This window comes from Sinocyclocheilus grahami, unplaced genomic scaffold (genome assembly GCF_001515645.1).
Source record: "Sinocyclocheilus grahami isolate Dianchi unplaced genomic scaffold, SAMN03320097.WGS_v1.1 scaffold1150.1, whole genome shotgun sequence".
Classification (NCBI taxonomy): domain Eukaryota; kingdom Metazoa; phylum Chordata; class Actinopteri; order Cypriniformes; family Cyprinidae; genus Sinocyclocheilus; species Sinocyclocheilus grahami.
Genome location: NW_015506329.1, coordinates 37791 through 52681, shown reverse-complemented (window position 1 = coordinate 52681; position 14891 = coordinate 37791). Strand labels below are relative to the sequence as shown.

The window sequence follows — 14891 nt, the reverse complement described above, 5'->3', positions numbered from 1 at the left end:
GACCTTAGGGAGCGTGATGGATTGTAGCGTGGTAGAAGACTAGTTAGGTACGCAGGAGCTAACCCATTAAGGGCCTTATAGGCAAGTAATAATATTTTGTAACTGATACGGAACTTAATAGGTAGCCAGTGCAGAGACTGTAAAATTAGGGTAATATGATCATGTTTTCTTGACCTGGTAAGGACTCTAGCCGCTGCATTTTGGACTACCTGTAGCTTGTTTACATCAGTGCGCACGCGTCTTTCACACAGCATACAGCGGTGTTGTGCATTTTGACCAGTTGATGAGAAAAGTATTCTTAAAATGTATTCAAAATTCGGAATAATTTGTAATATATAATTATTCACGGTATTTAGAAGTGCCCACGATAACAATATCGTGCATATTCATTACCGTGATATATCGCATTACCGAATACCGGCACAAGTCTACTGTACAAGAAGTAACAGTACATCCGTCTAGTTGCAAATTGTAATCCAAGAGATTCTGTGTACTGTTTTTTTGGTCCAATAAGTATCTCTCTCTCTTATCCGAATTGAATAGGAGAAAATGATTGGTCATCCTATCTTTTAAATTTTTTAACACTCTGTTAGCTTGGATAATTTAGAAGTTTCTTCTGGTCTTGTTGAGATATTTAGTTGAGTATCATCAGCATACAGTGGAAACTAATCCCGTATTTTCTAATAATATTACCAAGGGGCAACGTGTATATTGAAAATAGCAGAGGATCTAGGACAGATACTTGTGGCACTCCATGTTTTACTGGTGATAATTGAGATGACTCCCCGTTTAAATAAACAAAGTGGTAGCAATCGGACGGGTAGGATCTAAACCAGGGGTGGCGAACTTCGGTCCTGGAGAGCCGCAGCCCTGCAGAGTACAGCTCCAACCCTAATTAAAACTCACCTGCCTGTAGCTTTCTAGTAACCCTTCAGACCTTGATTAGCTTGTTCAGGTGTGTTTGATTAGGGTTGAAGCAAAACTCTGCAGGGCTGCGGCTCTCCAGGACCGAAGTTCGCCACTGCTGATCTAAACCATCTTAAAGCCTGCCCTTGAATACCTGTATAGTTTTGTAATCGATCTATGAGTATGTCATGATCTATAGTGTCGAACGCAGCACTAAGATCAAGTAAAACTAGCAATGAGATGCAGCCTTGGTCTGACTCAAGAAGCAAGTAATTTGTAATTTTAACAAGTGCAGTTTCTGTGCTATGGTGGGGCCTGAAACCTGAATGAATTTCTTTATAGAGATCTTTTTTTGCAAGGAGCAGCACAATTGAGCAGACAACTTTTTCTAAAATTTTAGATATAGATTTGAAATGGGTCTGTAATTTGCCAGTTCACTAGGATCTAGTTGTGGTTTCAGGCTTAATAACCGCCAACTAGAATGGTTTTGGGATGTGACCTAAATATAACGACGAGTTAAAGGGGTCATATGATGTTGCTAAAATGAACATTATTTGGTATAATGACATGTTTATGAGGTTTTAAAAAAAGTAAAAAAAAATGTATAAAGATTTTTATAAAGCTCATCGGTCTGAAAAGCGAGGTGTGCTCTGATTGGCCAGCTGTCCAGTGCGTTGTGATTGGCCGAATACCTCAAGCGTGAGACGGAAATGTTACGCCCCTTACCATACTGTGATGCCGTGTCTGGCCGGAGCGACGAGACAAAAACATGAAAACCCATTATAAACGAGGCATTTGTTGCATCCAGTTGGGACATAATTATGGATTATAATGACTTATACTGTCTTTTTATGCATTGCATCGTGCCGCGTAAACACAAAACCATGTCTGCATTTGTGATCAGAGAAATGACATACAAGCGCTACTCTACACTGCTCAAAACTCGCTTTTGAATCTTCAGTGGCCAATCCTTTAAATGAAAACGTACTTACAGTCTGTGAGTCAGAACAGCCGGCATTGTAGTCTACTCTTCCAGGATCAGGAAACTGTTCTCCATAAAATGTGCTGCACTGAACTGAACTGTTCTGGAACAGTGTTGTAAATACAACTTAACCACTGATTTCTAGTCATGTCCTCTTTTGGAAGACCAAACAAAGTAGTTTCGCTTTCACAATGAAACACACGGCAGGCTTGAGTGAGCGGAGGCGGGTGGGCCAGAGAACAACGCGGCCGGCGGATTCGACGGAGCGTCCGGCGGGCTTGCGGCAACCACATGTGATGACCCCGGGCTGGACTCCGCTTCGTCCACGGTGATAGCCGATCCGGCGATCCACAGCGCAAAGTTGATGTATTCCCTCAGCGACCAGCACGGATCAGCTCTAGGCATGACAAAGCGGTTATGGTCCTCTTTTGGAAGGCCATATAAAGTAGTTTCGCTTTCACAACGAAACGCACAGCGCCTCCACGACATGGCGGCAGCAACAATACTACAGCTATTGGGTGCGATGAATGAAGCTGAAGTATTAGATGCTGTAGAATCTAAATTTGTTATTGTATTTCTGTTATCTATTTAATCAGTGAAGAAATTCATAAAGGCATTACTATTAAACTGTGAGGGAATATTTAGATCGGGTGGCGTCTGGTTATTTGTTAATCTAGCCACTGTGCTAAATAAAAACCTAGGATTGTTTTGGTTATTTTCTATGAGTTTGTGGATATGCTCGGCCCTGGCAGCTTTTAGAGCCTGTCTATAGCTGGACATACTGTTTTTCCACACAATTCTAAAAACTTCCAAGTTAGTTTTTCTCCATTTGCGCTCAAGACTGCGAGTTTCTTTCTTGAGAAAATGGGTATTACTGTTGTACCATGGCACAGTATGTTTTTCTCTAACCATTTTCAATTTGATGGGGGCAACAGCTTCTAATGTATTAGAGAAGGTAGTGCCCATGTTGCTAGTCATTTCGTCTAGTTCAGGGGTGCCCAAACTCGGTAAACTCCTGCAGAGTTTAGCTCCAACTCCAATTAAACACACCTGAACCAGCTAATCAAGCTCTTATAGGCATACTAGAAACTTACCAGCAGGTGTGTTGAGGAAAGTTGAAGCTAAACTCTGCAGGACACCGGCCCTCCAGGACCAAGTTTGGGCACTCCTGGTCTAGTTCATGTATATTTGTGGGTTCACAGAGCAGTTGAGATAAAAGTTGTTGTTTCAGTGTATCTATCTTGTTTCCCACTGCAGATATACATCACAGCCGTGAGGAGAGTGGGCAGCGTCTTTCTTGTGGACTTTTCACCTGTGGTATATAATTTGTCTGGAAACGAAATCTTCGACTTTTCATGGAACAGACTTTGACACCCAAGAACAAGAAGTGAAATTCATGGCCCCCATCCCCATCCCTCCACTCTCAATCCCTCCTCCTCCTCCTCCTCCTCCTCCGCCCGTCTCAGCCAGCGGTCTGACCCGAGTCGACTCTGGCCGCAAACACCGGCTTCGCAACCTCAACTGGGAGCGGATCCCCAAAGAGCGTGTGGAGGGCCGTAAGAGCGTGTGGAGCGGCTCTCTGGATGAGGACTGTGAGCTCTCCATTGACCTGAGGTCTCTGGATGAGCTCTTTGGGCAAAAAGAGGGTGACAGGCCAGACCGGGCCAGCGGCTTCCGGCGCAGTTTACGGCACTGCGGGTCTCCACAAGAGACTAGTGTGGACAAAGTAAGAGCAAGTTTCATTATCTACCACATGGATGAAAATATATTTTATTGGATTGTACTGTTTTTAATGTAAATAGACAACTGTTTTATTTAGAGGTGTGTCTAACTGATTTATTTAAAAATGTATCACTGAATGTATTTTAGATTTTTTTTTTTGTCTAGTGTACAAAGTCTTTTATTGCCTTTTGTTAAGTCAACTCACCTTTATTTATATAGCACTTCTAACAATACAGATTGTGTCAAAGCAACTGTACAGCATTAATTAGGAAAATAGTGTCAATGCAAATGCAAAATGACAATAGTAAACACTCATTTTTCAGTTAAAGACAGTTCATCATTGAATTCAGTGATGTCGTCATCCAGTTAAGTTTAAATAGTATCTGTGCAATCAAGTCGACGATATCGCTGGAAATTAAGTGTCCCCAACTAAGCAAGCCAGAGGCGACAGCGGCAAGGAACCAAAACTCCATCGGTGACAGAATGGAGAAAAAACCTTGGGAGTCACATTGTGCAGAGGACTCAACTGATTCCTGTTTTGTTAATTGTATACCTTGTATAATTTATTCAAAGATCGCCGTGAAAAATAATAAAAAATAGCCTTGATGCTGGCATGGCATTAAAAAATGAATAAATAAATAACCACATGGATGAAGCTAAGGTTGTACAAAGCTACATTCTTTTTTTTTTTTTTTTGCAACATGAAATTGTTGGTCTTTTGAAAGCCCTGCATTGTTGGTTTAAGGTCATAACCATCATATAACTTTCAGACACAGGACATTGTTCATAAACAGCTGAATGGAGCAGAACAATGGAACAGATTAGAGTTTTATGAAAGTTAAGCATTTAATTTCACACGCTCATGGCTCAAGATGCTGGAAAAACTAGATGCAATAACAAAGACCTCATCTGCATGTGTTCAATTAAAAAAATATTTGCAGGAATTGTCTTAATTTATTATTGAAGGCAATGTACTTTTTGCAAAACATTATTTTTTTAAATAAATGTATAAACTGCATTATAATAAACAATTTCAATATGTACAGCATGTTTAGTGAAGACTTTTAAACAACTTTATATCGTTTTATTGAAACTAAGCGGTCACTTTTGCAAACTTGTCTGAGTTTGTGTGCTGATTACCTTAATTTGTGTTTGCAGGTTACGCTGCTTGACTCAAAACGCAGCATGAATGTTGGGATATTTCTGCGGCAGTTGAAAATGTAAGTTTTTGTTTCATTTTTACTAGTTATGAACAGTATAGATTAGCCAGGCCACTTAAGATGATATTTGCACATTTATCTGAAAAAAAATTGAGCAAAATTGCTGTCCACCAACGTTTACCATCCAACCTGCCAGAACTGGAGAGGCTCTGCAAGGAGGAATGGCAGAGGATTCCCAAATCCAGGTGTGAAAAACTTGTTGCCTCTTTCCCAAAAAGACTCATGGCTGTATTAGATCAAAAGGGTGCTTCTACTAAATACTGAGCAAAGGGTCTGAATACTTAGGACCATGTGATATTTCAGTTTTTCTTTTTTAATAAATCTGCAAAAATGTCAACAATTCTGTGTTTTTCTGTCAATATGGGGTGCTGTGTGTACATTGAGGAAAAAAATTAACTTAAATGATTTTAGCAAATGGCTGCAATATAACAAAGAGTGAAAAATTTAAGGGGGTCTGAATACTTTCCGTACCCACTGTATATATATATATATATACACACACACTGTATTGGCCACCCTGCTCTATAGACATCTGTATTGGCTGTTTTAGAAATGGGGGCAGTGATATTGTCCCATTTGTTACAAACAGGAAGTGAAGGTTTCCTAGAGAGAGCGTCTTAACACTTCAGACAGGCAATAGCTGCAGGTTATGTTTATTTTTGAGCCATTGATTGCCCTCAGAAGATGCTGTCCCATCAGAACAGCTGGGTTTGATGGGCACTGAACGTGGTCAGAGGTCACACCTGCCTTTTGGCCAAATGAGCCTTGATGAGAAATGGAACCTGATCTCTTCACTGGCTTTTCATCATTTGCACTGAGATTAAATGTCAATTTTGATTCAGGTGTTTCCAATGAAATGTTACAGAGTGAAAGCAACTCATACAGGAAATCATAAGCCTTAAATCATTATTCATCTTTCAATGCAATTGTCTTTGTTTTATGAAAAAGGGTTGTTTTTTCTTGTCCGCACTTGCTTGCTGAGTAAATATATGGGTGCAGCAGTGCCCATTTGAGTTTGGAAAGCCTTTCCATGGGACTGATATCTGTCAGAACATGTGGAGGAATTATGTAGAAGTGCTTATGCTGGCAAACACATTTCCCTGTGTGTGTAAGCGCACACTTTTGAAGTGTACTAGTATGAATTATACTCAGCTGTGACCAAAGCAGGTCTTTGTTGCCGTAGGAAATCAGGAAACCGCAAGAGCCTTCAGTACTATCTGACATGAACAATTAGGCCAGAAAACATATAAACCAGTGTGGTGTTGTTGAACCTCTTTTGATTAGCAAAATAACCAGCTGTGGGCTTGACGTGTGTGTGTGTGTGTCCTTTCCTCTGGCCTGAGGAACCAAGTGAAACTGGACTGACAAGCATCTGTGGCCTCATTTAGGACCAAATTCAAAACTCTGTCCAGAGACTAGATTTCTGTAGCGGATTACCACAGAAATTACCACATTTATTTACAGTAATGCATTTAAAATGAAAGTCTAGGGGCAAGTGTTGCACTGGAGAAGTGTTAAAAAGCACTGCATTTTTACAAGTATTACCATAGAAACCATGTGAATGTTAATGTAATGCTACTGTGCTAAAACTCAGTCACTGACCTTTCTCTGTCCATCTATAGTACGTACTATTCGTTTTCACACGCTATAGACACCAAAAAGGGAGTTTACACAGAAAGGGACACTTGCCCCATAGACTTCCATTGTAATTGCACAAATATGTACCAGGATTATTAACTAAAACCATAAACAATTTTCATTTCTTTAAATAAAAATAAAAAAAGACTAAAAGAAAACAAGCTTATTTTATTACAGCTAGTTGCCAAAGCAGCGTTTCTCATTTTGGTTTAGTTTAAATGAAAGTACTAAAATGTCAATAACTAAAACTAAAATACTTTTAAACTGAGGGATAAAGTAATTTCCATTGAAATAAAAAGCTTCTTTTTTTTTTTTTTTTTTAGATTGTATAAAAGTAGAACCCCTGACTCTTATTCCTGATTCAGCTGAGCCAGAGATTTGTACTGTATATGGACCGAGAAAATACTTGAGAGTGATGTGATTTTCCGAGTGTTTGCTCTTCCCTCAGTGCTGCTCGGGAGATTGTGGAGGATGTGCGGCGAGGCGTCGGAGAGCGTTACGGAGCTGAGAAACTGACAGAACTCTGCAAGCTGCTGCCTGATAATGAAGAGGTATTGCCACACAGAATCAGACACGTCTGTCCTTCCACGCTTCGGTCTGCTTCATATTAAAAGCAATTAGACATGATGCTGCTTGTTTGAAATCATCCGTTTACTCCGCATGATCTCCTGTTACTCTTTCTGATTATAAGAAATGTGATACTTCTGACCAGGAAAAATCTCGCTGGGCTGATGAGACAGTTTGCCTTAGAAATAATTTCTTTAAAGAGAAAATTGAGACCGTTCATACTAAAATCCAGCCACAATATACTACAAGTGAAATCAAAGAATGAACAGGTGTGACAGCATTTTGAAGTAAATCTGGTCAAAGGGAAGTTATTGTGGAGCTCACCGGCGCAAACCTTCTGTAAAACTTCACTCCAGCTGTTAAAGACTGTGAACTGATGTGGAATTGCTACTGGTCCGTGACTATTATGTAACTGAGGCATGTGCTGCTATGTGGCTCCACCGTCTTTAATTTCTTCATTCAGCCTAACACACTACAGTAGGGCTGTCAAAAAAAAAAATTTGAATATTCGTTGAATTTAAAATAAAAATCCACGTTCGAATGCAAAAACGTTGCATTCGAATTTTAGGTGTGCATCAGGAAGCCTTATCAGTGGCGCACGAAATACGATAAAAATGTAAATGTCATTGAACTGTAGTGTTTTTCATAGCTTATCCAGCTGAACCCACTAAATGCGGCGCTGCTACGCCGTTCATTCAAAATATTGCGGAAAAAGAGAACATCAATGCGGAGAAGATGTTGTTGTTTACATCAAAACTGAAACCAAGCCGTTCACACAGAACGCATATTTATCACATTTTCTAGAGGGACATCTATCAGCGTTGCACTCGCGTCTCGCACAAGAGAGTGGCATGTTTAGAAAGCCATGTAAGTTAAAAAACATGTCTCGAGACTTTATGGCGGTTTTTCCCCATCCCACTGTATCTCATGTTTTTAAATGAAGAAAGTAGCCTACTCTTTGTGATTGGTTTTCGGTCCTTTGTATTAAACTATACATACATGCATGATGCTGTTTTGTTTCTAATTGTTTAAGCACCTTTATTAATTAAATATGGTTTATAAACATTATTTTAAACACTATGCACTTTTTTTCAAATATAGACCTGTTATTTTATTCCTTTGAATAAACGTGCATTAGTAATATTTTGTTCGATGTGCCCTCTTGTGGCCTCAGGAGAGAAGCCAAAAGCTTTTTTTCCCCCTAACTGAAATTATGCCTTTTAAATTAGAATATAATTCGAATTTTGATCATATTTAAATACAAAATTCGAATGTAGTTTTTCAGCCATTTTGACAGCCCTACACTACAGCTCCTGCTAACATATCCATGGCATATTCCAGCACATTGCATAGAATCCTGTACCCCAGAATGCTGTGTGATTTAGGGAAGTCTAGAGGAATGTTATTTATTTATATATATATATTTTTTTTTTTTTTTTACTAAAATTGGATTGAAGATTAAACATTTTTTTTCAAGAAATATAACTGAATGCTGTTTCACTTGCAATTGGAAAAAAGTGCATGTCGTGACACCATAGACATGTATAGTGATGCTATACAAAGCGTCATGGTACCATACAATAGTGTTAATTCATAATTCAAATATTCAATACATACTCAAATTAAACCCCATTTACAGAAATGCATATACACTCAGCAAAAAAGAAACGTTCTCTCGCATTCAACTACTTTTATTTCCAGCGAATTTCTTATCATGTGTAAATATTTGTTTAACATAAGTTAAACCGCTGAGACAAACTGAATGAGTTATTCTAAAGGAAAAATATTACATTTAGTCATTTAGCAGACGCTTTTATCCAAAGCGACTTACAAATGAGGACAATGGAAGCAATCAAAATCAACAAAAGAGCAATGATATGAATTATATAATAAATAAAAAGAAAGCAGATAGAATAGAAAAAGAATAGAGCAAGCTAGTGTAAGAGGCCTTGTTTTGCTTTTGTTAATTCTATAATAAATAAAAAGAAAACAAATAGATGGAATACAAAAAGAAAGCAGACCAATTTTCCCTCTCAAACCAATTTTCCTCTGAATATTCATTTAATGTAAGGATAAGTGTCAATTAGTCCAATATATGAGCTGTGAGCTGTCATTAATGCAATTTACAGTAAAGAAACGCCTCTTTGTATATTAAAAGCATATAACTCAAAATACTCTTCTACGCATGTTTACATTTTGTTAAATAGTTTGTCTTAACAGCAAGAAAGTGGCCTTTAGATTTAAAGACATGCATGAAACAGACGCAGCTCAAAAGAGAGATACGTGCAATAATTGAGAGCGTTTATAGAAACTTTATATAATTAAAACTGTAATTGGATTTTGATGAAAAAAATGAGTAAATTAAAAATGAATTGTTGGAACCTCAGATAGTGGTGTGTGATTGATTAAGTCCATGTCATTAAAATCTCTCTCCAATCAGGCTACCAAAGTTGACAACCCTGGTTATAATCAGTGAATCTAATACTTTAGTATCGTGATACCACCATAGTGCCAGTATACTGTGCAACCCTAGTATCCAGTAGTGTTTTATCTGACGCTTGTGCATCAACACGTATCTCCTGGTGTGAAGTCAGTCTGAGGTCTCTTGTGCTCTCAGGGAGGTTATGCTGGGAATGCTGCTGGATTCAGGATTTCCTCTTTACTCAAATTGGCCGACACCAAAGCCAACAAGCCAGGCATGAACCTCCTGCATTTTGTAGCCATGGTAAGTATCACAGGTAAACATGTAATAAGCCACACTTTCATAGATAAAAATAAAGTAAATGAAGCTGCTGTGGTCATCGTTGTGATAGAATGGAATCAGTAGGACAGAATTCTGGATCAGTGTGAGTGTGTTTTTTTCACTTTCAGGAGGCTGTGAAGAAGGATAAAGACTTGCTGATGTTTCCCAGCCGCTTGAGTCACGTTGGTCCAGCTTCAAGGTCAGGATCCAAACAAGCTTTTAACAGGGTCAAAATTCCCAAGCTCCCAGTCCAATAGAATATTAATGGATTAATCTCCCGAAACCTTTCAAGAGCATGTCTGGGTCACATTTCATCCCAAAATCAAAATAATATTTTACGTTTAATAAAGAAGATCTAGAGAAATGTAGAAAATAATCACACTTTAGTTAGGGGCTCAATTCACTATTAACTAACTAGTGACTAAGACATCTGCCTTCGTAAACTTTTAGTTTGTTGCTTGTTGATAGTTAGTAAGGTAGTTGTAAGTTTAGGTACAGTGCCTTGCGAAAGTTCTTGGTTTTTTTTCTGATATGCATTATCAGCTGATAGACCTTTTATTAAGACGTGTGTGCCTTTCCAAATCATCCCTATTCAGTTGAATTTGCCACAGGTTCACTTCACTTGAAGTGTAGTGACCTCTACAAGCAATATGAATGCTCCTGAGCTAAATTGAAGCTGTCCCAGATAAGTGTTTGAATACTTCAGTGGAATCCAGAAGGAATAATGCAGTGGAATCATTTACATTTTTTATTTTTAATACATTTGCAAAGATGTTAAAACCCTTTTTGTTTCCTTTTTTTTTGCCATTATGGTGTGTGGAGTGTAGAATAATTTGGAGAAAAAAGCAATTTAACATAAGGCAGCAACATAACAAAACGTGAAAAAAAAATGAAGGGGTATGAATACTTTCGCAAGGCACTGTATGTGGTCGGTTTAAGGGATCTAAAATATGGTAATGCAGAATAAGGCATTAATATATGCTTTATAAGTACCAGCCAATAGGCTATTAATATGCATGCTAATAAGCAACTAGTTAATAGTAAGAATTGGTCCCTAAACTAAAGTGTTACCAAAAAAAACCCCTCTCTTTAAAGTATTTTACATCAGGCTTTTTTGTTGTTGTTCTGACTTTGTTCTTTTTTTATTTTTATGTTGGAGTGAAATATGACCCAGTTTTCACAAGGTTTTGTGAAATTTGCTTTTTTTATATATATATTTCACAAATATTGCAGTTAGAACTACATGTTCCTCAGTGATTAATCTTAGAAAGAAAACTTAAATCACAGTTGTTGTTTTTTCTGGTCAGGTTGTCAGAAGAGTCTGTGGTGGAGGATCTTTCTCGACTACAAAGCAGAGTCGCTGAACTCCGAGTTAGAGCTCAGGCTGATGCTGAAATCGAGCAGCAGACCAGAACATTTCTAGAGGTTCGTTCACATCGATGTCGAGATCATATTCACAGATGTGCATGTGTCTATTCAGCTTGCAGTTTCATAATTTCTTCGTTCAGGTTGCGGAAGTGAGGCTGCAGGAATCTCAGGACGAGCTGGAAAGCTTACAGAAGACCAGTAAGGCCCTTGTGGATTTCTTCTGTGAAGATGACAAGTCCTTCAAACTGGAGGAGGCCTGTCTTATCTTCCACTGCTTCTGCCATCGCTTCCAAAGAGCCGTGCAGGTGAGCAGCCTTGTGTTGAATCATGTTGACTGGACTGTCTCTTTAAATTACAACCAAATAAAGTGTAAAATGTCCAGTACTTGCCTGAAGCTAGCTGATGGTTAAGACACACAAAGTTTAACTTGATATTTTTTCATGTCAATGTGACTCATAACAACGTAAACAGCACTTAAGTGATGTTTAATTGGTTTGTTAATGTTATTATATAATATAAATATTAGTGCTGTCAAACAATTAATCGCATCCAAAATATAAGTTTTTGTTTACATAATGTGTGTACTGTGTATATTATGTATATATAAATACACACACACACACACAGTAAATATTTTGAAAATATTTACATGCATATATTTATATTATATATAAATATATTTAATATAAAAACAACATATTTTTCTTAACACATGCATGTGTGTGTATTTATGTATGCATAATAAATATACACAGTACACACACATATTATGTAAACAAACTTTTATTTTGGATGCGATTAATCATTTGACAGCACTAATAAATTTTCTCTACTAAAAAAAAAATGGGGGAAAAAAATAGATTTTTTGATTTTTGAATCCCAATAATATTGAAAGATGTTTTTTTTCCCAATCAGAAGAACCATGATTTCAAACAAACAGTCATCCAAGCATTAAACTTTTTTTAAATGTAAAATTCTATTTCCAGATTATGCCAATAAAAAGCTTGTAAATAGACAAAAATAAAGGGATTTTTCATGTAATAAATGTAGACATTTTTGCTAATATCCAATAAGTGCATGTGGTAATGTATACTATATTTACTTGCAAGCATTTTTCTTAATAAATGGAAAATGTCCGGTGGCTTCTATGAACATTTTAACTGATGACATAAATCTGTGACCCATCAGTTCATTTGAAATGGTCGGTTTAAACTGATTTATGGAAATAAAGTTCAGAATCTCAAACATGATTCGTTCCTTTGCTTCCTAACAGGAGAACACAGAGAGGGAAGTACAAGAGCAGCGGCGTTTGGCGCGCGAGCGTGAGAATGTGGAAAAGCGTCGATCTCTGGCTCTGTGCACCGGACTGCAAGCAGAGCAGGAGTCTTCTGAGCTGGAGCATGCGCTGCAGAGGAGCTTGAGTTACACGGGGAGCCGCCGCAGCCTGCGCAGGCTCTCGCAGTACTTCCTCCGCTCCGGCGAGAGAAACGTGAAATCTCACAACACGCAGCACTCAGACCTACATGCTCCCGATCCTGAAGGATTCAGCAGAGACTCGGCACTTAGACATTTGCTGCTGAGGAATGATGCAGACGCCGAGGAGACTAAAGGGATGAATAAAGTCAAACAAGCTCAGCGTTTAAGCACAGATTCAACATGTGACCTGCAGCGAGATGCATTGGCTTCCCCGAATGCTACAAAAAGCCATTCTAGGCTGAATACGAGAACAGTCCCCAGTGAGAACACTTTTGTTGCTTTGGGAAAAACAAGTATCGCGTCACATCAGCAGGGGGCAGTGAATGGCTTGCCGCTCACAGGACTATCCCCTGACAAAGTTTTGAAAGTTGAGAAACCAGTTCAAGACAACTCTGAAAGGCTGACACAGATAGAAACCGATACCTTGAAGGATGCTAAGACTAAAGAGTGTGTAAATGGCAAATCTCAAAAGGGAGTAACACCACAGAGAGAGACATGGTCAAGTGCATCTTCTCCTCCTGAAGATCTAGCCCAGGAGCCCTGTAGCCCAGAACGAGAGCGCGTTTACCCGGCGATTGGAGAGACGCTGGAGTGCCACACCCTAGTGAGGGCCCTTCGCTCCTACGAGAGCCTGTCTCCGACTGTGACGCGGCCGACCACCAATCACTGCTCCAAATGGAAGAAAGAGCGGGAAGCCGAGAAGCGAGACGGCACAAGCTCACCGCATGCCAAGGGTGATTCCCGTCTGGTAAAGACGCCGACTCGAGGGCCAACCAAAAGACTGCTGGTACAGCGAGGAGGGCCCTCCAACAGCAGCGGGATCCCTAGAGTGCGCTCAAAGGCAGAACCGACTCCTGCGGACGGTTTGTCTGCTTGTCAGGTGTCACGGCCTTCCCCTACACACCCCTCGTCCATTCGCACATCGCTAGCGGCGCGCTTCGCTGGCGTTCAAAATGAACTCAAACGCAACAGCAATGCACGCCAGAGGGTAAACGCCCCGTCCGATATGGGGAAACACAAAGTTAACACTCCTGAGAAGCTGACCCAGGATAAGGACAAGTGTCGGGAGCCGTTTGTAAGGGGTTCGCCGCTTCGCGTTTCCAAACGCCTAGCACCCAACTCTGAATCCCAGTCTCCCCAGAGCATACACTCTCCCAGCGCTGCTACGACTGCAAAGACAATCCGCACTGCCATCATAAGTGCAGCCAAAGCCAAGACAACCAAGACTCCTGGCACCAGAATTCCCAAACCGGCTGCCCAGCCCATGTGGAGATGATATCTGGTTTCTTTTGAACTCTGAGTGGCAGTGGGTTGATGTTATCTATGCATGTCGTAACATGCGAAAGGAACTAAATTGATATGATTTTCACTGGTGGGTTTCAAGGTTTTTGTGTGAACGGTCAACTCAAACTGCAGAATGCCAGTAAATACAGGAGCCATTCATTGGACACTAATGCATCCGAGCAGAGTGACTGCTACTTTCTGAGCTCTCCGCTGATTATTCAGGTCACGGCGAATTTCGCCTCTTATTTCAGGACTTTGATGGAAACTGTCAGGAGAGTCTTGTCCAGCACTGTCTTTAGCTCTACCTCTGAACACTCGAATGCTCCGTGCAGGTTACAGCGCACATCGGAAGGATTCCTGCCTGAACCTTCTTTCAGTATGTGTTTAGTTTGTGATGTTAGAATGGAGCTGCCACAGTTAACGACTGAAGTGAACGCTCATGTGGGATATTGATTTTAACTTGCCCTTTGATTCAGGTCAAATCGATTGTTTCCTTGAGTTACAGGTACAAAATAATGATGCAAAACTTGTTCAAATCATGCATGTAATAATTCAAGATCCCAAAGCAAATGTGTCAAAGTAAATAGTGTGTGAGGTGCGTGTCCATTTGTACATGTTGGGTTCCTTCAACTCTGATGCACTTTACAGATGAAAGAGAGATTTAATGCTGGCAGAAACCGTCTTTGTGGTATTCTGCTGTACTTGTGTGTTTTGTTTATATGGAATGTTAAATTAACAATCAAAAACACAGCTGCCATTTGTAATGTTTGTATCTGCAAATAATGAGTATTTGAAATAAAAATGACTTTACTGTTATTCTTTCTGCAAGTAAATGTTATTTAACATTAAATTAATGCTGGTTAGTATAACAAAGGTTACAGCAGCGATCACAAATAAGGATAGATTTGGGAAAAAAATTAAAGTATTATTGATCTTTACCCTTCATATCCCAGTCAACGAGCTTCTTCAAAAGCTGATGTTTAAG

The 14891-nt window shown here is 39.4% G+C and overlaps 1 protein-coding gene across 1 annotated transcript in view; it reads left to right on the top strand.

The window, feature by feature from the left end:
* LOC107567358 (FH2 domain-containing protein 1-like) overlaps positions 1 to 14683 on the top strand; it is a 20034-nt gene extending 5351 nt beyond the window's left edge. Inside the window, exons 2-9 of the mRNA XM_016253026.1 lie at positions 3146 to 3614; positions 4769 to 4830; positions 6917 to 7019; positions 9653 to 9760; positions 9907 to 9977; positions 11086 to 11203; positions 11287 to 11451; positions 12420 to 14683. Of these exons, the coding sequence (XP_016108512.1) occupies positions 3285 to 3614; positions 4769 to 4830; positions 6917 to 7019; positions 9653 to 9760; positions 9907 to 9977; positions 11086 to 11203; positions 11287 to 11451; positions 12420 to 13898 (2436 nt within the window). The 5' untranslated portion in view covers positions 3146 to 3284 and the 3' untranslated portion in view covers positions 13899 to 14683. The remainder of the gene's footprint in view (positions 1 to 3145; positions 3615 to 4768; positions 4831 to 6916; positions 7020 to 9652; positions 9761 to 9906; positions 9978 to 11085; positions 11204 to 11286; positions 11452 to 12419) is intronic.
* Positions 14684 to 14891: the final 208 nt, after the last annotated feature.